The sequence below is a fragment of the Salvia hispanica genome, chromosome 3 (assembly GCF_029641045.1).
Source record: "Salvia hispanica isolate PSC_SH4W2 chromosome 3, Shi_PSC_v1, whole genome shotgun sequence".
Lineage (NCBI taxonomy): Eukaryota > Viridiplantae > Streptophyta > Magnoliopsida > Lamiales > Lamiaceae > Salvia > Salvia hispanica.
This window is the reverse complement of record NC_142694.1, coordinates 28,508,690-28,535,031: the sequence shown is the minus strand read 5'-3', so window position 1 is coordinate 28,535,031 and position 26,342 is coordinate 28,508,690. Positions and strand designations below refer to the sequence as shown.

Genomic DNA, 26,342 nt, shown 5'->3' with positions numbered 1-26,342 from the left:
GCGGTGCGGTGGAGGCTTAAAAAGGCAAGAGAGGGGAAAGAGTGGTGGATTTCTTAGGTCCGATGTGAAGTCAATAGAGAGGGCTATTGGTAAACCGCATCACGGAAAGTGAAAGCTCTGGATTCACTCCTTTTTAGACACGTATAGAGGTGCGCTGTCTCTCTCTCCTCCCAATAAATCTATCCGTTGGCCTGTCGCGCTCCCATCACCCCCCACCACATCATTCATCTCTCTTACCCTCTCCCATTGCCTAGGAATTTATGCTTCTACCTGGATTGATTATTATTATAATTTCATTTGTACATAAACATGTTTGATAGTGTGTGATTTGTTAGTGTCGTTATCGGTCTTGGGCCAGATTTATGGAATCAAGAATTGTTTTCTTTATGTTGGAGTGGGATAAAGTAATGATCTTTGTATGGAGATGTGGATTTCTTGGTATAATTGTTTGAGAAACTACTTTTTTATTTGATTCTTTTGTTTTAGGTAAGAGTATAAGTACTGTGCCTTTGAGTATAGGTGGCCATTTGAGATGCCTTTAGTGAGGCTGATAATGAGGATGGGTCCCCTCTCTCTCTCTATCTCTCTCTCTCCTGCATGGAAGTTGCTTTAGTGTAGTGTTCCGAGAATAAGACTTGAAGCCTATTTTTTGTAACTAAAACAATATCGTTGCAGTGAATAAAGATCAACAGCCACTATATTATTATGAGGCAGCCCTCTCTCTCTCAAAGCGATAGCCATAGGGGAGGAGCTATGGCTGCTGCTCTTGTCCTTCTCCTGCCCCTTCTTCTTCCGAGCATGTTCACACCTTTGAGCCACGCCTTTCCCTCCCTTCTCTCGGTATGTTCTTCTTCTCACTCTGTGTGCTTTTGTGCCTTCCTATTTGCTTACTTTCTGAATTCTGTATACTGGCCTGAGAGATAGAGTTGCACTAGTTGAATTATTTTTTAAAAAGTAGTACAGTACTAAAAAATTGCTTAGTTTTAGAACCTGTAGGTTAGTGAGTTAGTCGCATTGATTAGTTGCTCATCTGCTAAGCTTCCTTTTTCGAAGGATTAAAGAGTAAAAGTTCAAGAGAGGCTTGCTTGATAATTTGAAGTGTGAAATGCCCTTGGTGATAGATTATGACTGGCTTCAACTGTAAAAATAATGTGGAACCAACTGGCTATTGAGCAACTCAAGGGGTTGTTTTGTGTAGGTTTTTAATTGATAACATACCATCTTCGATAATTCATGTTTTGGATTACTGATATCTAGATCTGGTTTACCAAGTAAGGCTACATCTTGTTGGTTAAAGATGTTACTACTGGAACTTGACTAATTCATTATGACTTGCATTTCCTATTTAATTAGTGTTGTATCTAGGCACTCTTGTTTGCATTCTATGTGATGTTGGTTAAAGATGTCGTTGTATTGAAATATTTTGATTCTCATAGCTTATTTATCTAGTGCAGGAGTGGAATGCTCCTAAACCTAGACACTCTCGCTTGCTTAAAAGTGCTTTGCAGCGCCAAAGTGTGAGTAAGACATCATCTGATGTACATATCAAGAATTAAATTCAACAATTCTTCTAGTATCTGATGCTCAATTTTCCTCCTGTTTCCCCCTTCTGTAATAGTCTGATAGACAACTGGCTGACCTATGGATGCCGCTGCCACAACAACCACTGAAAAGTTGCGTCCAATCAGATAGTACCTCCAGTAAGTCATAAGAAACTCTTGCTGTATATTCTACACAGCCGCAGAAGAGGGGAATAAAATTTCTATTTTGTCAAGTTTGAAATACTTTTATACTAGTATAAAATAATGAGGTTTGTGCAACAAGTTTACTATGAAGAATTTCATCTTTAGTCTCCTTAATAATTGGCTTTTCGTGTGAAGCAGCATTGCCAGAGAAATCTCAGGGATATATTCAGGTGTTCCTTGATGGAGGACTAAATCAGCAGAGAATGGGAGTAAGTACTTCAAGTTATTATAACGCTTATAACGCATGGTCAAAGAGTTTTTTCTTACTTGATTGGAATTTGGAATTAGTCTGTCTCCTTTCTCTGATGTATGTACTTTTGTTGTTAAAGATTTGTGATGCAGTTGCTGTAGCCAAAATTTTGAATGCAACTCTCATAATTCCATATCTTGAAGTAAATCCTGTCTGGAAAGATTCAAGGTAAATTTTTATAAGTCCATCTGTTCATACCTTCTATACTAGTGGACTATGATACAAATGCATCTTCTTGTTAATTTTCAGTTGAAGCCAAAAGCTGTAACTGATGGGATCAGACCTATTACTCTCTTTGTCTCTCTTGCAGCACATTCACGGACATATATGATGTGGATCACTTCATTAACGTGCTGAAAGATGACATACCTATTGTTAGAGAGTTACCTGATGAATATTTTTGGAGCACGCGGGAGTATTACGCTACAGCAATTCGAGCTACCAGGATTAAAACAGCACCTGTTCATGCTTCAGCAAACTGGTATCTGGAGAATGTTTCACCTGTCTTGGAGAGGTTGGTAAACCAGAGCTAATATTTTCCAAGTCTATTTAATTACGTCGATGCATAATCTTCATGACGTGCTCATTGTTATATTACCTTTCTTTTCAATTGTCAATTTTTAGGGCATGTCGTAAGGTGTCCTTAGTTTATAGATTAATTTTGTTATGGACTTTCAAAAATTTTCAGTGATAGATTAGCACTGATGAGTTCGTTCAAAGAGTATAAAGCTCATATTATCTATTAAAAAAAGAACGCAGACACACTGCTCTTCTAATATGATAGATTCTCATGGATGAAGAGATTCACCGTTGTATTGGAGTACTCTGTCTCTGTCAGTATGATGCTAATAGAACTCGAAAACATAAAATTTATTGGCATGTTTCCCTACTGACCAGAAAGAAAAGTCCTTTCTAGTTATGCACTTCATTTTCAATGTTGTGTAACTTTAGCATCTTTGGAATGCCCAGTTATGGAATCGCTGCAATTGCACCATTTTCTCACCGTCTGGCCTTCGACAATATGCCTAAGGAGATCCAACGACTACGATGCAAAGTCAACTTTCAGGCTTTGGTTTTTGTTCCTCATATCAGATCTCTTGGGGATGCTCTTGTGAGTCACCTCAGGAATTCTCCTAGTTCAAGTGGTGCAGATGGCACCAACTACCTACAGAGAGTCACCGACGCTAAAGGCTGGCAAGGGACTGGAAAGTTTGTTGTTCTCCATCTTCGTTTTGACAAGGTCTTCTGCTGTTCTCATTCATATCACGGTGCCTAACTTCTCAAGTGTTTCTCATATATAGCATGAATCCTTAAATCTGGATGTATTTGTCAGGACATGGCCGCACACTCGGCATGTGACTTTGGTGGAGGCAAGGCTGAGAAGTTGGCTCTGGCCAAGTACCGACAGGTTATTTGGCAGGGAAGGGTGTTAAATTCTCAATTCACTGACGAGGAGTTAAGGAGTCGAGGGCGGTGCCCATTGACTCCGGAAGAGATAGGATTGCTGCTGGCAGCTTTAGGATTTGACAACAGTACTCGCTTGTATCTAGCATCCCATAAGGTCAGTAACAAATATTAACCTTAGTTAACTAATCATGCATTCCAATGGAGTTTGGTTTCATGTTGTTTGTCTATTTTAGGTATATGGAGGGGAAGCTAGGATCTCAACGTTGCGGAGTTTGTTTCCACTTATGGAGGACAAAAAGAGCCTGGCATCATCAGAAGAAAGAGCTCAGATTAAAGGAAAGGCTTCATTGTTAGCAGCAGTTGATTACTATGTCAGCATGCATAGTGATATCTTTATTTCTGCTTCACCAGGAAATATGCATAATGCCGTTGTAAGCTTCTCTCTTTCTGTCTCTCTCTCTCTCCCATTGCATCAAACTAGTTACTGATTAATTTTGGAGCTCTCATGGATTCTCAGGTGGGGCATCGAACATATGAAAACAAGAAGACCATAAGGCCAAACATGGCGTTGCTAGGACAGCTTTTCTTGAACAAGAGCCTGAGTTGGCCGGAGTTTGAAGAAGCTGTCGTTGGAGGGCACAAGAACAGGCAAGGACAGCTGAGATTACGCAAACCTACACAGTCCATATACACTTACCCCGCTCCTGATTGCATGTGCAACGCCTGAGGCACCTTACGACTCACTATGTCAATCTCGTACTACTTATAAATAACAATGACCCATCTGCATTTAGTTATAGAAGAGGGTGCGTCACGACCTACACAGTCACTCCGAGATAGATTCATTTGGGGGTTGTAAATTATCTATTCGAGTTTAAATTATAGATTCTTGTGTAGCAGATACTGGTGTGGTGGTGTAACATAGCAGTATAATTTTATTGAATCCAAATCCATATTATTTTATCTGTCATAAGCTTGGTTTGTTTCTTGTGTTCATGCTTGCTTTGTATGTGTTGTATATTTCTTGTTTAGTTGGTATAAATTTATATTCTAGATGGTTTACTTTGTAAATTATCATTATTATGTAAAGATGACTATTTACAGTGTCTAAATTACAACCGTGGCTACAATTGCAAGTGTGCAAAAATGGAAGCATCGAGGATTCAACTAATCTTGCTGATCTTTCTGATCATTACTCGGAGATCCTGTTGTATTCGTCTGTTTAGTATCCTTCTTTTCCATATGAGTCACTGCAGGCCCATTGCCACTATGCAACCGAGCCAATTCTTTCATATCTTCAGGGTTCGTATCTTCATCAATGGGAAGGGTTCTCTTCGAGCCATCCAACGCAACACCGAGAACTATGTTCTCTTCCAGAGAAGAAGGTTTGGTTGGAGGAGGAGCTTGTGTGGCCTGCTGTCTTGCATCTTGTTTAACTTGTGAAGTAGACGGGACGCCCTCCAGGAGCTTCTCCTCGGGATTGGGGGCTTTAGTGGCAGCATTTCCAAGCTTATTAGTGTCCCATGGAGATGATTTCACATCCTTGGTCCCTCTTCCAGATTCCTCACCAACTTTGGCCTCTGTCGTTTGCACCTCTTTTCTACTATGGTCTCCAACTTCCGTTTCTCTGGGCTTTGTATCGATATTTTCACCTTTCGTATCATCCTCTTTACCATCTCCAGATGACTGTGTTGATTTTGGTGTAGCCTTTTCATCTTCATCCCCATTTATATGTGTTGAGCGGACATGTGGTTTGATCTTATCCTCCCCGTTGATTTTATTAGAAGGCTCGACCAGCAGTAATGGGCGTGTTGAAGTAGCTCCCCAGGAAAAAGGAGAATCTGAAAATGGTATATCATCCAAATCGGCATCTCTGTATACTTTCTGAACTGTGCGGATGGGTGTGGCCAATCGAGCACGGTGGTGTGAAATTACCCTTAGAAGGTCTAGAAGAATAGCTTCCTGTTTTTGTTAGCCATGAAAACCAAGTAAGCTCAAGGTTTACCATAAAAAGACTTTAAAAGAGCTGATAAAAACCAATCAATTCAAATCAAGCAAGTACAAATTACAGGCTAAACAAACAAATTTCTTTAAACATCTTTGATTTGGTTCTGCAAAATCTAATTCAAATTTTGTTATACCCAAGAACTCACTTCCTCATCACCAAAAAAAAGGAGGAATCGCCAAATAGAAAAGGACGAAAAACGCAGATATGCAGATCGATAACAAATATCAGGATAGGACATCATATAGAATATGCATGCCTTAATTTAAACCTGTATGTGATTTGTCATGGAGTTAGGCATGCAGAGTGAATACCATGTCCTAACGAAAGGGTGAAGGAGCAGAAAAATTGAATCCTTACCTTAACGCACAAATATTCTTCAAAACGGGAGGTCTTCACAAAGCAGGACACCAGTATCTGAATATTTGGAGTTTATGAGATCACATTGAAGCATGCATCGAAAAAATAATTTATCATCTTGGCTGTAAAACACAGAAAATTCCTAAAAAGAAATCATGCTTAGAAAATGTAATATAACCATATAGCATAAACTTTTACCCTGCAGTAGTAAGATTTCTAAAATAGCCGAATGAGAGACCGGGATAAAATACTATGGGATAATCCCCAAGAGTTGAGGATATCGAAACTAACCAATAGGGCCTGATTTTCGGGATCAATGTTGTCCAGGAAGACTCTTCTATGCAGTTTCTGTTGTTCCACTTGTGGATTCTTCGACAGAACCTTGCGCATATCTGCTACAATTTTCTGCATAGAGGGCCATAGTACAACTGGTAAGTAATCTAATTCATGACGACCTTGATATTAGATAACCCACTCAATATGAATGAAAAGTTTAACAGAATCCTCACATTGACTTTGCCAACATCTAAATGACTGATCGCCAGATGAGTTTTAATGCGCCAGTGAGTCTTTTGACTGAGATTTCTTACAATATTCATAGTGAATTTGTGGTTCGGAATGTGGATAGCTTCACGATCATCAGCTCTAATAATAGTCGGCGACCACCATCCAACATGCTTCAGAAATGAAATTGCACAAACATTATTAACAGGAAGCCTGAGTAACATATTTTGAATGAAATATACTGACACTCTGAAGTCTGAGCATCACTCAATCAATTCCGAAACTAGGAAGCACGGAAGGTAAATAGATTGGATATAAATATCATCCAGACAGTGGGAAATAATTCAGCAACTTTAGACAAGAAACATCATTTAAGAATTGTCCAGCATATCAACTATTTTCATTTAAAATTGAATAATTTATAAAAGAAAGACCCAATACGAACCTCAACTGTCCCAGAAACTTCAGAGCCTTGAATCTTTGTTTGAATCCATTCATTCAAGACAAATGGCCTGGTTGTATGAATCATCACACTTGAAAGGAAATTTGTGAAAATCTGCAAAACAATAGTAGAATTATATGCAAGAGTCAATAGTAGACATTTTTTTTTACTAAAATAGTCATTTCCTTAGCTTATAGTACTACTAAAAAAGTAGCAAAGCTAAATTGAAAACCTTATGCAGAGAATTTAGAACTTTTACAAACCTCACGTCCAGCGAGAGTGATCAAAACTGTCCCGAACCCTCCAGCTGTAATCCATTTTTGGGTTGAGAAACCAAGCAACTCCATGAACAATGACACTGCAGCTACCCATACAGCCGTGTATACAGTTCTGCCAACAAACTGGAAGCCCATCTGCCAAGAAGCAAAATGATACATTTTCAGAAATGTTTACAGTTTAGGTGTCTCAGTCTTTCTTTCACAACACTTCCCCTTAGAACCAAAAACCTTTTTACCTGAAAGTGATTTCAGGACTTGGTTGTAGAATTGCAACAGTCATTATCAACTAGTTAAAACTAAATGGGCTGAGGAAAATTTGGATATCGTATGATTCCTAATTTATGAACATAAAGTAAGCTTTTAGAGTTTTTTTTTTTTTGTTTTTAAAATCAACTAGCACTATTTTTAAAAACAAAAATAAGTTTTAACTGGGTATAATGGATAGGCATCTAAAGTTTAAAACTGAAATTAAAATGTACTCCGTATATTACACAAGATGTTCAATATTGAACGCCATTTGAAGTTCATGTTTAGTGATTTCAGTTATATAGTTTTTGTTGACATTAATTAAATGTCAAATGATACTCCACTATACAAGTTTAAGCTGATAATTCAGCATGAGACCAGACTTGACCAAAGTGAAATAAGATGCTACTTATTTCACAAACACTCAGTAAAACAATAATACTGAGGTAGCATGGTGCTTCTACTTAAAAGGAAAGGAACTTGAGTATTAGTAATTTTGAATGTTATTGCTGGTAGTCGACATATATGCACCAATGTAAAAATCTCTAGTATAATGTTGGTGCATGAAATATAGGAGATGGAACACACATTACTAGCATCCGTGAGTTCATTTGCCTCCATGAAGAATTTTTGTGCTTGTTGAAATACACTGCATAAAGTAATGTAACAACGGTTTAGTCCTTTATCCTGGAGCAGTTGTGCCATGTAAAATAGTTTGGACAAATGGAAAGCTTGTTTCAGTTCACCAGTTCACGAGATATTTATACAACAGGTACCAAGAGGTAGATCTGACATCGAAAATTAGGAACGAACATGCAAAGATCATTGAAGTCTTATGAACCAAAAGTCAAGACATAGAATGAAGCAACCCCTGAAGACCCGAATGACAGCGTTTATGTATTTGTTGAATATAATTAAGGCCCATCAAGAAAAACAAAAGAATGTAAACAATTACGGTAACCAACTGGAGTACTTGAAATAGAGTGAAGCAACCCCTGAAGACCCAAATGATAGTGATAGTGAAAAGTGCATTTCACAGCAATGTCAAACTTTGAGCAAACAGGCAGGCACAACAATTACACATGTAAAGATACTATTAGCGTGTAACAGTATTAACTGACGAAACTGATACTGACCTTGAAAATAAATATGCAAAGGCCAGCACTGTTGATAATGATCTGACAAAATTTAGGACCCGCTTTTTAACAATCTGGCCAGCTTCGGAAGGAAGAATCATTGGATCCACAGCTCTGTAAGAGATTGAGTTCCACTCAGTAAGTCACAAAACAGGTAATTATGTTATATTTTTCTCAATAACCAACCTGCAGATGTAGATTGCTCCTGCCCATAGCAGTAAAGGTTGAATGTAAGAGGCTGTGACATGAAATGTGCTGCTTCTTCGCCAGCTGCTATCACTTTTCTGCATTTAAGTATATGATGGAAGGTGGTTTAATATAGGCAATAAAAAGAGTCAACTCAACTTCATGTAGCCTCTTTCCATATAGTTGTTTCATAGAAAGCATACAACAGTGAGTTTTGACAAGAAGAAACTGCATTACCAACCACGTACCCCAAAAAATATGTTTCTGCATTGTCTGACAAGCGGCCTGAGTCCCCATATTGCAAAAATAACAAAACCTACAGCTGAAGCCATTTTGATCACATGGGGATTTCCTGGCAGCTGATTCAAGGATCTGCAAAGCCCCAAGACTTTTTACGAAAATATTGCTAAAACCAAGGGGCATGTAAGCAGATGCTTCGCCAAACACCATGCAAGGCCCACATGTATGAAGAAAATAGTTCAAATAAAATTCACGCATATGTATACTTTATTTTAAAGTTGTACTGATTGGCCTTTCTGGCACAAGCATATTCCAAAGCAAAATAATCAACATCATCAGCTAAAGACTATGCACAACCAGTCAGAATTCAGTGCCGAGTCATCCCAAAATAAAATTCAATGTTCTGCAAGGAATTTGCTCTCCAACAAGTATGTTAAGATCACCATGCATCTTTTTATACTTGATATGCTCAACAGATGAAACTAACAACACGCCCATTGGCCATTTGGCGACATTTACAGCCAATAAAACTAAGCAATCATCATTTTTTGTGGAGTAAAACAGCTGTGCAGATAATGAGGGGAAAATAAAATTTGTGCCAAAGCACTACCTTTCTCATATGTATGAATAGGGTAAAAAATTTGGGCTCACACTAATGTTTGGAGTAGAAATTTGGAGACTAGTTAGTAATTGCAATATGTGATTCTGAGGTTATAAGCATTTTACTATTGTCCATTTTGGAGGGAAGGGCTACTTCCACATTAACAACTTTAATGACCATAATTTACACCGTTTGTAATCTAAATTGTCTCATCAGTCATCCCCCACCCCAACACCCGGTAGTAATAATTTTTCCCTTATAAATTATCAGAATATATTGTAATAATAACACACACACATCCCCAAATGTTCACACAAGCACATGAACACATTCATTTTAACACTTCTTTTTTCTCTTTCAAATTTATAAATTTAACAGTACATTACTTTTTCCCATAATTTTTATCATTAACACTGTCAATTAGATTAATGAGATGAAGCTATTGTCAAAATAAGGATCAATAAAAATCTTATCAACATATGTTACTGATGGATTAAAATCATGTAAAGCAAAGAAGTAATCACCCTGTTAAAGGCCACAAAAGTAATTAATTACCTAGCTAAAGTTGAAGTGGCATTCTTTATACTCGCAGCATCGAAAGAGGGCACTCTATTTACAAAACAGGGGCATTTAAGTCTATGATTCCTAGATGAGATTATGCATGCTCGTCTCTTTATCCTCTTCGAAAGATCTCTACTCCAACCACACTGTTCCTGAAACTGTAACAAATAATTATTCTCACTTACAAAGTTCATATTTACGACTTCTGTGATGATAGAATAAATCAAGTCAATAATACTACACATGATGAACTTGGAAAAATCAGGAAATTTAATCTGAGAAAGAAAGACGAAAAAATCTTCATTTCAAACAAAAATTGGCACCAAAAGATTTAATGAAAATCCACACAGAGAGCGGAAATTACAGCAGAAAATGATGATAAATTAGCGCGGAGAACGCAAAATTTGCCTCGCGATTCTGAATTCTGCAGCTTGAGACATGGTGAGATTTAGTAAACAAGAGCTAATTAATTGAATTAGAGACCAAAATTAACGGTGCGCACTCGAAATCGTGTCTTGGTTCCATGGTTACTCCAAATTCCGAGCTCCAGAGATAGCTGCAAAGAACTGAAGATATCCATAATTGGATGATGAAATCAAGAATATCTGTCTCCATATTCAATATATACACACACACGTGTAAGTATTTTTGAAATCATATCAACAACAACAAGACAAGAAACCATTTTTTCACTCCATAATTTAATAAATGTAAAAAAGCAAAATACTGTAATTAAAATTTATTACCTCAATTTTTATCATTAAACATATCGTAACACCATTTGGCATTACTACAGTATTTTATTTTAATTTGCTGTTTTTAATAAATTATTTTTATGTCACACTAATTCATTTCATTTATATTTTATTATTTTTTCTTATCCACATTCATTTACATTATTTACGTGCATACACCATTGACTTAGATGGTTCCTTCTTTAAATTTGTACCACTCGACAATATATATAATGTGAAAAATGTGAACATATACAGCCAAATTGTTGGACCATTTGCTAATAGAATTTTAATCACACATGAGTGGGAATATTTGCACACTTTTCTACGCTATGACAAAAATGATTAATTGGTTTTGTTCTCTCTTTTAAAAGTGGTAATACTCAGTATAAGCTAAAATAATTATTCTTTCTAGTCGAAATTTTTGAAGTAAAATGCTTTAAAAAAAAATTAAACGTGTATATATATATGCCATATGGATATATCTAGCCGGTAACATCAAAATTCAAATGCAATAGAAAAAAAATCAGCAATGTATTTATTAGCAATACTTAATAGAGAATAATGATTACTTATGATGCACACGTAATAAAATGTGTAATTAAGTAATACATTAACTGCCAAACGAGGAAATCAAGTAACAACAGAATTCTGAAAAGAATGGAATAAGGCTATTCCAAGGAAGAAAAAATATCAATGAATATACAAAACCAAAATAGTGTCAGTAAATAAATAAGCATGAAGCAAGCTGCAGTTAATTGTAAACTATGGCTCTCAGTGGCGATCTTCCCTCACAAATGGCTTCAACTTTCTTCATGGGAGGTGAAAGAATGTTGATGTTCTCCTGTTCTTCATCTCCAGGCAATGACTTCACAATACTTCCCCATCTTTCCATAAGTTGAAGATCTTCAGCTGTTAATTTGTTCATTTTCTCAGAGAGCAATCCGATTGTATCGATCAGTTTCTGATTTTCTGATGATAAGATCTTGATGGTTTTCTCTGAAGTGGAAATCTTGGTGTCAAGTTCTAATCTGCGGATCTCCAGCTCTTGCTTCTGCACTTCATCTTCAATCTTATCCTGCTGAACTCTCTTTGTTAGGCTGTGAAGATCATTTTCTAGCTCGGTAATCATGATGTTCTTCTCTTGAATCTCCATCTCCTTGAGCACTCCATCTGCCTTGATCTTCTCCCATGACTCACGGAGAGCGTTCATCTCTCTCTGCATCTGAGACAGCCTGGAAGAGAACGAGGTCGTGGAACTGTCAAACTCATGTTCTAGTGATGCAACAAGCTGCTGCAGGTCACTGATTCTCTGGTCTTTTTCTTCCACAAGCAGGTGAAGGCTCTTCCTCACATCAACTTGAGGAAGCGAATCTTTTTCTTCAGCATTCCAACTCGAGGTTTCTGCCAATGTAGCTTTCATGACAAGCTGCTGCTGAAGGTCATCTATTTCTCTCTCTTTCTCTTCGAGCTGATGGCTAAGGCTTTGTTTCTCTTGCTTAAGGTTCAGCTCCACCTCCGTTTGTGCAAGGAGAGAAGCTTCAACTTCTTTACGCATTTGATGGTTTTGCTTGAGGTTGGCTTCCAGCTGTTCAGCCACGGATTTCCACATCCGCAGTTCAAATTCTATTTCATTTGCTTCACGGAACTTCTCATACAGTTCATCGTCTGCTCTCTCGAGGGCTTCACGAACCCTGTTCAAGTCAGCTTGTATGAGCAGCATTTGCTCTTCAGATTGCAGGCGTGAAGAAGTTGATTGTTTTAGCAGTTCCTTGAGCCTGTCTACCTCTTTCTGAAGAGGAAATTGCAGTTCTTCGAGCGCCTGCACCTTTTTCGACAAAATCACTACTTTCTGCCTTTCGTCCTCAAGATCTTCTTGAACACTGATAAGAGCAGCTTTCTTTTGCTCCAACTGTTGCATTAACTCGCACACATTTTCCTGCACCTGTTTGTTCTTCAGGTTCATGCAAGAATGATCATCAGCAAGCCTGAACTGGGCTTCTGAAAACTCCGACTTCAAAACCAGCAGCATCAATGAAGTCTCCTGGTTCAGTAATTCCAACTTCATTGTTAAAGAATCACAAGCTTCCAGTTCTTTGTTTAGCTCATTCAACGATGAGTCCTTGCTTTCTACTTCAGACTTGAAGTAGTCTAACTCTTGTGATAACTTCTCCATCTGGGAATGCCATTCCGATTCTTTAGCCTTAAGATTTGTGGAGCACCCCTTGTGCACCTGTTCTAATGACTTGAGCTTGTTTTGAAGCTTAGAAGCTGAAGAAAAGCTTGATTCGCGAATTTGAGCTTCTTGGTGATCTTTTAGGGAAACCAGTAGCTCTTGTTTCTCTTGCTCCAGCTTCCTGAACTGATACTCCATCTCTTTGTATAGTATGTCCTTCGTACCCAATGAGCTCCTCAAAGTTGCGATTTCTTGATCCCTTTGAGTGGCCAAGTTATCAAAATTTAACTTAGCCCCATCATATTCAGCACGGACATTGTCCAAGCTCGTTCTTGATTCCAAAAGCTGAACTTCCATGACTTTCCTCTTGGATTCAGCATGAGCTAGCGCGCTGTTGCACATCTCTAGCTGTTTTTGAAGATCTTGTGAAATTCTAGTTTGAGATTCCAACTTTTCCTCCAAAGAGGAGATGCCATGAACAAGCTCAGCTCTCTCCTTCTCCCACTCCTTTTCCCTCATCTTAAAATTCTTCCGAAGCTTATCATGGGCCTCCTCTAAATATAAAAACTGTTCCTTCTTCCATTTCAGCTGATCTTCCAACTTCTTCTTTTCCTCTTCTAATTTGAAGAAAGCATCCTCCCTCACTCCCACATCTTTGGATGTCGCAGTCCTACTCTCACTTTCTGCAGATTTCTTCTGCGAAACATTCAAAAGCCTCTTAACTCCTTCAACCTCTTGTTTGAGTGCACTGATCTGCTGCTCCTGATTGAAATTTTTGCCATTTGAATCATCCAAAGCTGATGCCAGCGCCTTATTCTCTTCTTCTAACTTGTGAAGCTTCTCATTGCAATCAACACGAAGTTTATCATGCGCAGATGTAATACGCCTGATGATTGATTCTTTCTCTGCCATATTAATCTTGAGCTCATCATATACTTGCTTGGCAGTAGCAATTTCACCTTCCTTCTCATTTAGTTCCTCAGCTAGTTTCTCTAGCTTGGAACTTGCCTCTTTATTCTTGCTCACTTGGTCATTGTTGAATCTCTTTAAAGTTTCAGCTAATTCGACTTTAACACGGTACTGCTCCCTCAGCTTTTCAATTTCTGCTTTAGCATCATCAAGCTCTTGATAGAGAGCATCCATTTTCTGATTTTGCAGCAACTCCTGCAGACAACACAGGCCAGGGAACGTAAGAATACGATTTGGCTCCACGAACAAGATAAAGCCAGCACTGATCTGAATCGTCCAAACATTATATTCGAGACATGTTGGATATGCATTTAACATTAAACTTGATGTATTATGTACATATAGCCCATTCATTTGTGAAATGGAAGGAGGCTTCTACCACTAAAAGCATTCAAAGAAACAGTTTGATTCCAATATGCAACATTAAAGACTGAGCAACTGATTCTATATGATAACTGAATTTGTAACACTAAAATAGAGTATACCAACAAATTAAATTCAGAATCACTATCAAACCTAGGTCTGAAGTGAAAATTCAATCTGCATTGCTGCAGTTACAATAAAAATCAGCTAAACAATGGAAATATAGCATATCTGCTAAAACTCTGACAAGTTTATAACTACATCACAAACCAAGAAAATCCAAAACACAAACATAATACTAAAAAACTATTCTTCCTGAATTTGGGATATTACTTTTCTGCAATTGTCAATATTCTACCAGCCAAACTTTCTGTTCGTGAAATCTTGGATATGTATAAACGATGAGGCTCAATTTCTAATAAAATTACATCCACATTTCAAGCATACATCCAAATCAGTATTGTAGACATAATACACATAAAAAACCTTGTAACTAAAAATGAAATTAATCTGCTGTTTGCTGGTAGAATTGTAGATGAGCAGAAAAGGGGAAAAAAGCGCAAGATTCATGATCATTTCGACAAACTATCGCAAGTAACTAGGTCGTAGTAATAGATTATGATACTCTGATAAAATCGTTTGAAAACCTAAAGGGGGAAGAAATTACCTTTATTTCTCAGATTTAAGAAATCAGCTAGCATTCAATAGAGGTCGGGAAATCCGATTCCGTCATTCTCCATATATGTGTGTGTGTGTGTGTTCCTTTGCTGAAATGCGTGAAAATTGGGAGGATTCAACAAGATGAAAGTATGAGAAAAAAGTTGGTTCAGAGAAACTGAAAAGTGAGCCGTTGGAGTTTGAATATGTTGAGGTAAAAGTAGTCGTTTTCTTGCTCAAACGACGCCGTATTACGATGGATTCGTTTTAATCTGTTTAAATTACTGGATACTAGCCGTTAGACACGAGCACCATACTATATTTACATTGGGCTTTAGCCTAAATTGGATCCAATGAAATAAATTCTTCAAAAATAAAAGGAAAAGAAACATGAAATGTTGCCTTAAACTATTTCGCTATGCCATAGACGTTGATACTTATGTAGTGAAATTAATAGTAACTAGTAAACAAAATAAATTACACAAAATCGAAAAATTATTCTAAACTATCAATTACTCCATATTTATTCAGTCCATAGACAATAGTTATATTTGACATTTTGGTATATCTAGAAAAGTTAGTTCATTTTTATCTATCGATATTACTCCACAATATATTTTTTCAATATGCCACTTTATTTACCGGTGCATAAGAGATACTAAAACTCATGAATAGTGAAAGAAAAAGGATGGATAAGTCATGTGGAGTAATTGTGAGTGTTAAGAAATTGGCAAGAAATGATATGAAGTACTCATCAGAGTAAAATAAAGAACGCCAAGAAAAAAAAAATATTTGAAAGCCCTCGAGTTAGTCCTATTCATTTTGAAGTTTGATCCACCTAAATCTTAGTACTCCCATTTGATCCATTTACCAGATGATTCATTTGAGGTATACAAAATGTTTTCTACAAAAGATAGTTTAACAGCAATTTATCGTTCTTTATATCAATTTCATATTTTCTCAAAAAATTAATTTAAGGGGAGAGAGAGTATAGTTTACTGAATAAATTTTTTCAATTCGTCGTTACATCAGTCAAATTATATTTTTATAACCGCTCATGATTGTTTGATTCTAATTTAGTTGCCACGTAGCTAGTCCAATGTCCGTTCTTATCGTGCCACATTTATATTCCCAATTATTAAATATGAGGAGTCCCATCCCATCCAATCCCATCCAACTATAGAACACACAAAATTAAGCACTTAACATTACATGCCACCTGTATATTTATAAGCCACTATTTGAAATATCGATTTTATATTTGTTGAATTGAATTGAATAAGCCTTGTCCATTCAATGTTTGCATACCCGTATTTCTATTTATATACTACTCCTAGCATAGAATACGTGCGTAACGCAATTTATTCTTGTACAAATAGTAATATAGTTGAAAAGTAGTATTAACCACTGATTATTAATTAATTTCAGTAACTGGCATTGTCAAATTAAAACCAATTACAATTTACTTGTGTACAATTTGGACCATCAAAATTGTAGTATGATAATTATAATAATAATAATAACAATAATGATAATTTATTACTATTTACTACTAATATAAATTATGAAGTTGCAAACGCGCATTTATATTTATCCAACTACAAGGCAGGAAAGTTGATCCCAGCTTATAGCCCCAATTAGTTCATAAAATAAATTATGTTAATTGCTATTATACTATAATTGTAGTTATCAAATGAAGAAAGTTCGGATACTCTTACTAGGATTTAAGTATGTTTTTGTCTAACTATTTATTAATTGTTTGTGTTAACATGTATTTTAAGAGTAACTTTGGATTCAAATCAAATTTTTAGGTCGCGACATTCTCTTTATCTCTGAATGTGGCTTGCGCCTAAACCATGTCAATCATTGTAGAAAAAATTGTGATCAGGGCCAAATGCAAAAATGAGCATTAATAGGGGCTATATTTTTAAAATATTATTTAAAAATAATTTTTTATGTGATTTTAATATAATTCTATATATAAATTATAAAATTTTATAAAAGAAAAAATAAAAAAAATAATTATTGGGGGCTAAAGCCCTCCCTCTCTCCTCATGTCTCCCCATTGGTAAAATGTCAAGTGTTGTGTGGGAGATGCACGGGTTGTACTGTAACCATCTAACCCACACACGGCCCGTGCAACATTGAGCTATAGGAAAATTTAGACGTCTAACCCACACATGACCCGTGTCGAGCTAGGACCTTCATGCCAGCTTGTGCGGCCATGCAGAGCCGGATGTCAAGCTTTATTCAAGAGAGTTGCACAGATATAATGACGATGAACAGAAAGAAGAGAGCGAAAAAGAAAAGAGTATCAAAGAGAAGTGACACAGAGAAATAAGGAAAATGATGACATGGATTTCTTTTTATTTATAAATATAATGAAATCAAAACGATGATGTCAATATTGGTTTTTCATTTTGGAAAAAACTAGAAAAGTCCACAGTTTGTATAATTGTATTTAAAAGTAAAGTTTAGGAGAAAATCAGAAAATATTGAAAGTTTGAGTATTTATATGCAAATAACCCTATAATTAAAGATGTCAATCGTGTCAATTGATTATTAACTCAATTCAACGATAATTTCGACTCAACCTTAAACATTCAAGTATGGGGCAAGCTCAACCAAGACGTTTGGAGATTGTGTTGATTTGGTTCAATGTTAAAACTAAGATTTACGAATCTAGTTGGAACACTTGAAATACCTTAATTTTCGCTAATTCTTTGGCAACATTGAGTGTTATTGTAAGTTGTAACCTAACACGTGGAAAAAGGTAAAAAAGTCTTTAAAACTCTAATAATAATTGGAAAAAGGGATTATTCAAAGCATGACTTCCACCAAGGCCACTGTACGTTCGATAGTACTTCCTCCGTCCCAATTTAATTATCATTCTTGGAGTGGGCACATATTTTAGGAAATATAAAGAAAAGTTGGTTGAAAAATTTAGTGGAACGTGAGATTCATTTTTTATATTGGTTTTATAATAAAATGTGAATGAAGTGAGTTAGTGGAATGTGAAACCTATTTAACATTTATGATAAAAAAAAAAAATATGACAAATAAGTTGGAATGAACCGAAATGGAAAAGGCTGACAATTAAGTTGGGATGGAGGGAGTATTAATTATGAGTTCAAACCCCCGAAGTTATTGTTCAAAATGTATTATTTGACTTAGTGTTAAAATTTTATTAACTACAAATATCGTGTCAAACTTTAATTACAGTACATGAGAATCTATGGTAGTTGGATAAAGTTATATTAATACTATAAGTAATGCATTTATACATCATTAATATTATGCTAACAATTGGAGACTTGTAAATTTTTTGTGGGTTAGTAAACGCACAAATGTTCAATGAATATCAAAGTGGAGGTAGAAAATTCGGAATAGATAACCAATTACTTAATGGGATAATTAATGTGCAAATGTTCAATGAATCAAAGCGGAGGTAGAAATTTGGAAAAGATAACCTATTACTCAGTTACAAGTTAAAAGTTATTGCATATATAATTAGTCTATGGTCCATGCAAATGCTATATAAATTAAATTTCCTCTCTCGTTTTCCATTTTTTTCTTTTCTTGAAAGTGTTATGACACTAATTATTATTACCATTGCTTTACAAAAAAAGTTTTCGAAACAAACAAGATTTTGGATAACAACATAGATGCATTATACAATTGTATAATCGATAACAAATGAGCCCTCAATTTTGAATACCCAATTCATACACTTAAAGATGAATTGGTAATGTTGAATGTATCCAATATAATGCAACAAAATTACTACTACTAGTATTTATGTGAGGATCGGATATGTATTTTGTTTGCAATTGGGCTATTTATTTGAATTCAAAATTTGACCAACATACTGAGTCCATTAAAGTACAAGTTATAATCAACTTGCAACTATCACCTTGTCATATTATATTGCACATGTCAACTGGTAGGGATGGATGCAATTTGCTTTGTGCTTTATTGTGTGGGTTTCTTTTTTCTACTCTTCCTGATGTTTTGCAACTCATGGGTCATACTAAAATGTCATATATTGCAAGTTGCAACTCTTTTGTCTTCTATAAATTCATTATAGTTTGTCATATGTAATGTATGTATGTAAATACATGTGTTATGTGTATGTAGATATTTGTTTTGTTATTTACTGGAAATAGAAGTAACTGGCCTCAAATGTAGTGTTTTTTTGGTTACAACTGGCCTCAATTATTTGACAATTAAGTTTAATGAGTCCAAACTTTTCTATACTTAATTACTACTCCATGTCATTAAAATAGATTCCAAGAGAAACGCTTAATTAATGAATATAGTATATATACACACGTATAGTTGCGCAGTATTAAGGTTCATGAGTAAAATTCTGTTAAAAATCAAAGCAAATCCTAGCCCTTGGATCCTTAAATTAGATGATTGTGATAATAATATCTGAGCTACATTATTAGACTAAAAAACGTTACATTATTAGCCGAGCTACATTATTAGACTACACAATCTACATTATTGGACTAAAACGCGTTAAATTATTAGCCGAACAACATTATTAGATGACACATGGCATTAATCTAGCGGTTACATCACAAAATCCAATGACCGAGATTTGCTTTAATTTTTAACAAAATTTAACTTATTGATTTAATCACATCCCTATAGTTTAATTTGTTTAATTATGTATATAGAGTTCCAAAATACATTGTCGTATTTATGATAAGTTTGATAACTATATACTTGTATTTATAACATAAAAAGATAGGCGATCAATAGATTCTATCTTATCCATGGATATTTTGGTTTCGTATGGGCTATAAGTTTATAACTTATACACATCAGCCGCGTGCCTATTCATCATACAGAATATATGCTACTACTAGATTTCCTTTTTCCCTTCTTTTTCTGGATAAAAAGTTCAATTCTTTGAAAAGGGTCTATTTTAGATATATGTACCCCTTTCTTGTTATGACTTTTTTCGTGGAAATTTTTCAGAAAAATAAGAATTATCATGAGTAGGAGATGGTTTATTTTAGATATAATTTTTTTTAAAAATCAGAACAACAGAACTATATGACTAGTTTTAAAATATATTAATATCAGTTAACATCATAAATTATATCAATTCACATCATAAAATATATCAATACTTGATACTAAGTAAAAAATTAACTCATAAATTAGTGAAAGAACCACTCCCATACTAATTAGTAGTGCGTTTCTTTTTTTCACTCATTTTAAAAATATATATATATTTAATAGTTAAAGCATAGAAAAAGTAGCGTAAAAGAGAGAATAATGCTTTAATAGTTAAAGCATAGAAAAATAATGATATTTAATAGTTATATGATATTTTTGCACTCATTTTGCACTCTTCTCTATATTATTCTCTCTCTTACTTTATATCTTTTTCCAATTTAATTATTTATTACTGTATTATTTTTCCAAAATGACTGCGAAAAAGAAATAACTCAAGTAACGTGGGACAGATGAAGTATTATAGTATTACTCCATACTCCCTATACTCCATTCGTTTTCTAAAAATAGAAATTGTTTCATTTAAGGTCCGTTTCCTACAAATATAAACTTTCTATTTTAGGAAATGGACCCCACAATCCACTAATACTACTTTCACTACTTTTTTCTCCTTATCTCTCTTACTTTATTCATTTTTTCTCTTCTTCTTTCTTACTTTACCAATTTTGCACTAAAAATAATAATTACTTCATCCGTCCGTTAATGGGAGTCTCATTCATCTCCGACATGGGTTTTAATAAATGTTGAAAAAAGTGGGTGGAAGAAAGTTACTGGAATATGAGTCCCACTAATTTATATTGGTTTTAAATGATAAGTGAGTAGAATGAGTTGGTGGAATGTGAGGTCTTTTTACCATTTATGGTAATTATGAACCGAGACTCTTATTCGTGGACGGACCAAAATGAAGAAACGAGATTCTTATTTAATAGATAATTTGTAATGTAATTTACCAATTTTAGTAAAGTAATTTTGGTAATGTAATTTTGGTAATGTAATTTTGCATCTACTATTACTTTACCAATTTTAGTAATGTAATTTTGCATCTAGTTATACTTTACCAATTACTTTAACTATCGATAATTTTTTATTTTATTATGATTTTAATTATGTACTAATATATTAATGAATTACTTAATTAAATTGGAATTGTAGGACTAAAAAATAGTTGGGTATCTAGTTTTAATTACGAAATGAATACAAAATAAAATTAGAGGATCATGAATTATACTAAAAAAGTTGATTCCTTTGTTCCAAAAGACCCCCGCACCCGACCCAACATAGTACTCCATTTAATCACAGCTTGATGAAGGGAGTATAGGGAGCCACTACATTGGATGAAACTTCACATTACTGTTGTCGAAATTCAAATTTTTGATCTTTATACTCAATTGACTCCTTAATATTTAAGGGAATGAACGATGAGATGAGATAATTATTTTTAAGGTAAAAATGTTATGAAATCATAATTACGAAGGAAATGAACGATTTTAGTTTTATGGTTATTAATATGAATGACCTAAATAGCTAATAAAAATTATTAGATATAATAAATATGAACTAATCATTTGCTAACTGTACTACAAATATCTAGATATTTTTTTTAATTAAGTATATGATATATTTATTAAGTCCAATTATTACGTACGCTGCCAAGTCATCTTTTAAAATATTATTAAGTCAATTTTGATATAACTATAGTCGTGGGGGTGGAGCATGTTCGTCTATAATCTTAAATTTAATTTGAATAGTTTTCCTTAGTAAAATTCGTTATAATTATAAAAAATTGTTTAGTATAGTGACAGCTGTTCACTCTGAAACTAAAAATAACATGCATAGTCTGAATTTTGTTTCACGCCACCATCAGATTCTTGAACATTTGCCTAAATGAAATTCACATCATATATACTTTGTTAGGTTTCCGATTAATTTTTATCGGCTATTCTGCTATAAGTCGACTTGATTATTGCAATAATTTCTAAAACGGGTAAAGAAAAAATTGGGTGGGTCAAATTTAGTTGGCGAAAATTTCAATTGACCTTAACTTTACATATAGGTGCAGGGTGCTGTTTTAATTTTGCTTCCAAACAATCGTTTTTATAGGCATTGAATATAATGAGAAAAAATATAACAATGAATCATGATTAATAACGGACCTAGAAAATATAGATTGTGGGGTCGGATACAATGCATTAAAAACATTTATAATATTTAAATAATTATTTTTAATATTTATTGATATATTTATTTTTTGACAACAGATTGGAAGTTAAAAATTAAAAATATTAATAAAAATTAAATAAAAATCAAATCATTAAAGCATTTTAATTAACATTTTTTAATATTTCAAAAATGAATGAGTTTTAACTAAAAATCAAACTAAAATTCGGATCTATCCTCAATTACTCATAACTTAGCAGTTTATATATATATAAAAAATATATACCCCACCTTTCCACCTTCCGAATGAATATGGGAAGAAAAAAAACAGGCATAGGAATTGTAAAACTTAAAATAATGCTAGCAATTTTAAAAGCTTCTAGGTTTAACAGGCCTGCCGCTTCTTCTCAAAACCTCTCTCTTTACATTCAAGCTATATTTCTCGTAATTCCTTCTTATTTTTTTATCTTAATACCTTTTTTTAAGCAATCAGTGATATCTATTTCTCTCATTCCTTCTTAAATTTCCAATTTTGTGGGGTCGGATCATGAGTTGTGCAGTGTCTCGGCCGCCAATCGCAGAGGTTTCCGGCGGCACTCATCAGCCGATGGTGGGGTCGGCCGACTCCACCTGGGTCCGTCAGTGATCATGATATTAATATAAATGTAATTATTTGATATTAAAGAATAAGAGATTTCACCAGTATCCAAAAATTCGTAGACTGATGGAATGACTCGTAATTTAAATAGATTAGGGTTCATCGATAAAATTTTAGTTCAATTAGTCTACAATTCGAGTAGAGTTGACTCGGAATTCGATGGCTGGTCTAGGAGCGACTATCTTCTCTTATTTCACCACGTTAGAAAATTAATTTGATAATTCAGTGATAATTTTGATAAAATGAATAACGATGCATATATAAATAAATTAATTCTCTAAGTTATAAGTATATTATATTTATCTAGTAACTTTTATTAATATATTATAGTAATAATTAACAAATAAATCATTTGAATTCTAAAATAATCGATGCCTTTTATGTTTTTCATTCTTAATTTATAACTCTTACATTATTGTTCTAACATATTAATATTCCTTATACTATATTCTTACGCTCGACAACTTAAGATTAACCAAACGCAATTTTATTTAATTCTTAATTCTTAAATTTTTTACTAACTAACTGTATTTAAATTATGTTTGTTGTCTTCAATTTTCATAATATTAGTAGTGAAAAATTTTATTTAGGTTGATTAGCTAGTTGAGTTAACTTGAAATACAAATGTTATAAAATTGTAAACCGACCCAATTAATCCTCGTTCGATTAAGTAGTCATTTAGATAGAATAGACTCAAAAATCTAATGGAGTGATTATATTGAATTCCCAATTAAATACATTTGAAAATAAAAGAAAGCTGAATTTGTAGAAAGTAAAAACGTTTGGGGCGAAATAGTAATTTGGGTAAATAGTATGTATCCCTTGTGTGTATTGTGTATACACACTCACACGTTTGCATCGACGGGCACAACACCTAATCAAAATCCACAATTCTATAACTATGGTTGAAGCGTGTAAGATAAGTACTGCTAAAGAGAGAGAGGGGAGTCCATTGAAAATGGAATTCTTTGAGAGATAGGTCGACCCTTTGGGAGATATCTAAAATTTTCGACCCCTTGGGGATTTCCATCTTTGTCTTCATCTTCTGCAATCATTATCCCTCTTACTAACCTCGCTTCTTTCTTCTTTTGTGTCATATCTCGTTTGTTTCTTCAATCCTGGCTTCAATTTGGTTTTAGGGCGTTTTCACCGTTCAATTTTCTTCTGAAATTTCCAAAAGCTGCAGTCTTTTTAAAAGGGGCTTTTCAATTCGGTTGCCTTTGATCATTTTCTTGGATTTTACGAACCAAGATTATATATTTTTTTATAATTTAGGCATTCTTGTTTAAGACTCGTTCAACTCTTGAAATTGAAATCTTGGTGATTTATATGTGATTGTGTATGAATTAGCTTATTTATGACTGGTTATTAATCTAATCTGGAAGAGCTCAGATTGTATTTGAGCATTCTTTAAAAATTCGACTAGTATTTTGTGTAATGTTGATTAGGGGCTATTAATTATTTAATCATCATTTGGATGCTTCTTTTAGCATTTAATATCCAAAGTTTTTGTTTTGGATTGATTGGAAAAAAGATGTGTGTTGAATATTTGTTAATTGTTTGAAATTGCTATTTAATTGAGCCAGGATTCTTTCTATCATCAATTCATTGATTCTTGCTATCTACAAGTGCTTGTCTGAGAGAAGAGTGACATAGAGAGAGAAAAGAAATGGCTATTTCTTTCACTAGATTCCCATGGTTGTGGTTGGGTGGGGAAGATAAAGAGCAAGTCTCAAATGGCTCAATGATAAATTCAATAAATTCTGTGGGGGAGTGGGGCTTGGGGCTGAGAGGAGAGGCTGAGAATTTGAAGTTATATTCGACGAAGAAGGGTGATGGAGGGATGAGGAATAGAAAATTGAAGAGGAAATGGAAGAGTAGGGAGGAGAGGAGCAGAAGGATTGATAAAGAGTATGATATGGTGGTGGTGCCATCAGATGGGGTTGGTTTATCAGGTTCCGAATCTGATGACTCGGATTGGTCTATCGGGTGGATGGAGCCTCACGCCCCCGATTTCCTCCAGAGTGATGACGAGGGAGACAACAGCTTTGCTGTGCTGGTCCCTTGCTATAGGCATGATTGCCAGAGATTGGAAGCAAAGGAGGCTGATCTCAGTATCCAGTTCTTGGATGGTTACTCTGCTGGTATGGCTGTCTCTTAATGCCTTGTTGAATTTCCTATGAATTGTTGTTTCATATGTGCTTAATATGTATATGTGTTTGGTTTGTTAATTCATATTGGTTGTGTGTTTGGAATGATCATGTGCTCTGTGTTCTGCATTAGGCATGGATTCTTGTTTGGATAAAAACTAATGAATCTTATGCTTAGGAATAGCTAAAAAGGGACTTTACTGATATTAAGTTATGTGGAAAACTAGTTTTTTCCAACTTTGAAATGCATGAATTAAAAGCATAAATTCATCTCAAACTCCAATTTGTTTTGATTTCTTTCTTGAAATGCAGTTCCAGTTATGGCTTCTTTTCCATTCCATCATACCTATAAACTCACCATATAAAATCTGATGGAGAATTTACTATTGTTAGTTCGTATTCGTTCCTGTCTCAGCTTCGTCTCGTTTGTTGTGGCAGGCGGTAGGGAGTACATGGAACAGTGGCTTTCCTCTCTCCAAAAATCTTGATCTGCTGCTAATCACTTCCAAATTTTGCCATCATTTAATACAACTATTGGTTTCTACATTCTGTAATTTCCTAAAAAGTAAGGTGCTACTGGAAATCTATATGTGTTGGGGCAGAAACAATGCATTGTGTTAGGCTCTTCTGTTATGTGGATTAGTATATTGACATTAATATTGATAATTAGTAGTAATGTATAAAGCAGCATTGTAAATATGCTAAATGATGTTCAGACTTTCTACCCTCTTCTGTAAATAAATTATGTACATATTTGTTTGGTTGTCCTGTCTGTAATTTCTTTATTTGACACCTCCTTAATTCTTTACTATCAATCAGATAAAAAAAAGATTGTATTTTGAAACAGATTATTGCTAACTGCATGCTACGTTTGAAGAATGAAATGCAGATCATGTGACCTTTGCTATTTCTTGATTAAAATTCACAAGTGATTTTTGCTTATGAGTATTTCTTCAATGATTATGGTAAGAGTTAGGACAAGAATGCTCTAATAAAGACCCCACTGCCTTAGATTTTGTTTGGCATCCAAAGGCTGAAAATGTATTCTTAGTTTGCGGCTATCACTTTTTAGCTTTATTTGGTCCCCTCTGAAAAGCAATAATTAATTGTAACATTTTAATATGTTGCAAAATTAATTAGATGATGAGAATGTGCATATCAGTCTATGACTCTATTTTATTTTTAAATTATGTACTATGTAACTTATTTAATTTGAATATATGTATAGTTAACAAAATTGTAGACTTGTGCGTGAAGAATCAATCGACGAATACAACAAAAGTAATTGGTCAATGGTAGTGTTCATATACTTTACTACTATTGGATGAAAGGAATAGAAATTCTTCCTTCTCTAGAAAATTTGTAAAGCCAACATATTCTATCAATTATCAAAGATAAGCATTAAAAATAGAGATGTGTCCATGTTAATGTGATGGTCATATATCACGAATGATGATGATAGATAAGTGATTGGCCTGCTATTAAT

At 34.5% G+C, this 26,342-nt stretch overlaps 4 protein-coding genes across 12 annotated transcripts; 2 read left to right on the top strand and 2 right to left on the bottom strand.

Moving 5' to 3' along the window:
- LOC148930500 (O-fucosyltransferase 39-like) lies at positions 1 to 4,375 on the top strand. Of its 7 annotated transcripts, none has more exons than XM_089068907.1 (11): positions 1 to 149; positions 676 to 840; positions 1,455 to 1,517; positions 1,619 to 1,700; positions 1,881 to 1,954; positions 2,075 to 2,163; positions 2,306 to 2,509; positions 2,965 to 3,235; positions 3,329 to 3,556; positions 3,636 to 3,833; positions 3,920 to 4,375. In XM_089068907.1, the coding sequence occupies exons 2-11, from the start codon at positions 706 to 708 to the stop codon at positions 4,127 to 4,129; spliced, it is 1,554 nt and encodes a 517-aa protein (XP_088925033.1). In that variant the 5' UTR covers positions 1 to 149; positions 676 to 705; the 3' UTR covers positions 4,130 to 4,375. The 7 variants fall into 7 exon arrangements, with proteins under 7 accessions (XP_088925033.1, XP_088925034.1, XP_088925032.1 ...); XM_089068908.1 differs by lacking the exon at positions 1 to 149 and adding an exon at positions 203 to 438; XM_089068906.1 differs by lacking the exon at positions 1 to 149 and adding an exon at positions 203 to 563.
- An 85-nt stretch (positions 4,376 to 4,460) lies between these two features.
- On the bottom strand, positions 4,461 to 10,589 carry LOC148930499 (mechanosensitive ion channel protein 2, chloroplastic-like). Of its 3 annotated transcripts, none has more exons than XM_089068903.1 (13): positions 10,464 to 10,587; positions 10,326 to 10,385; positions 9,956 to 10,119; positions 8,808 to 8,931; positions 8,560 to 8,657; positions 8,374 to 8,487; positions 7,826 to 7,886; positions 6,977 to 7,126; positions 6,717 to 6,827; positions 6,277 to 6,444; positions 6,059 to 6,172; positions 5,768 to 5,824; positions 4,461 to 5,364 (listed from the first exon to the last, which is right to left on the bottom strand). In XM_089068903.1, exons 1-13 carry the CDS (start codon positions 10,539 to 10,541, stop codon positions 4,570 to 4,572), a joined length of 2,094 nt encoding a protein of 697 aa, XP_088925029.1. In that variant the 5' UTR covers positions 10,542 to 10,587; the 3' UTR covers positions 4,461 to 4,569. The 3 variants fall into 3 exon arrangements, with proteins under 3 accessions (XP_088925029.1, XP_088925028.1, XP_088925030.1); XM_089068902.1 differs by having other exon boundaries at positions 10,326 to 10,391; positions 10,464 to 10,556; XM_089068904.1 differs by lacking the exon at positions 10,326 to 10,385 and having other exon boundaries at positions 10,464 to 10,589.
- A 657-nt stretch (positions 10,590 to 11,246) lies between these two features.
- Positions 11,247 to 15,050, bottom strand: LOC148930498 (uncharacterized protein At4g38062-like). The gene is made up of 2 exons (XM_089068901.1): positions 14,871 to 15,050; positions 11,247 to 14,035 (listed from the first exon to the last, which is right to left on the bottom strand). Exon 2 carries the CDS (start codon positions 14,012 to 14,014, stop codon positions 11,450 to 11,452), a length of 2,565 nt encoding a protein of 854 aa, XP_088925027.1. The 5' UTR covers positions 14,015 to 14,035; positions 14,871 to 15,050; the 3' UTR covers positions 11,247 to 11,449.
- An 8,530-nt stretch (positions 15,051 to 23,580) lies between these two features.
- Positions 23,581 to 25,619, top strand: LOC148930497 (uncharacterized). The gene is made up of 2 exons (XM_089068917.1): positions 23,581 to 24,850; positions 25,295 to 25,619. The coding sequence occupies exons 1-2, from the start codon at positions 24,376 to 24,378 to the stop codon at positions 25,342 to 25,344; spliced, it is 525 nt and encodes a 174-aa protein (XP_088925043.1). The 5' UTR covers positions 23,581 to 24,375; the 3' UTR covers positions 25,345 to 25,619.
- The last annotated feature ends 723 nt before the right edge of the window (positions 25,620 to 26,342 follow it).

Bases quoted from the DNA above. Each gene is read 5' to 3' on its own strand.
- LOC148930500 (XM_089068907.1), top strand. From the start codon at position 706: ATGAGGCAGCCCTCTCTCTCTCAAAGCGATAGCCATAGGGGAGGAGCT. The intron at 2,164-2,305 runs GTAAATTTTTAT...TCTCTCTTGCAG, and splicing joins CCTGTCTGGAAAGATTCAAG to CACATTCACGGACATATATG. The intron at 2,510-2,964 runs GTTGGTAAACCA...TGGAATGCCCAG, and splicing joins GTTTCACCTGTCTTGGAGAG to TTATGGAATCGCTGCAATTG.
- LOC148930499 (XM_089068902.1), bottom strand. From the start codon at position 10,541: ATGGATATCTTCAGTTCTTTGCAGCTATCTCTGGAGCTCGGAATTTGG. The intron at 10,120-10,325 runs GTAATTTCCGCT...TATTTGTTACAG, and splicing joins ATTTATCATCATTTTCTGCT to TTTCAGGAACAGTGTGGTTG. The intron at 6,828-6,976 runs GTTTGTAAAAGT...ATTGTTTTGCAG, and splicing joins TCACTCTCGCTGGACGTGAG to ATTTTCACAAATTTCCTTTC.
- LOC148930498 (XM_089068901.1), bottom strand. From the start codon at position 14,014: ATGGATGCTCTCTATCAAGAGCTTGATGATGCTAAAGCAGAAATTGAA.
- LOC148930497 (XM_089068917.1), top strand. From the start codon at position 24,376: ATGGCTATTTCTTTCACTAGATTCCCATGGTTGTGGTTGGGTGGGGAA. The intron at 24,851-25,294 runs GTATGGCTGTCT...TTGTTGTGGCAG, and splicing joins CTTGGATGGTTACTCTGCTG to GCGGTAGGGAGTACATGGAA.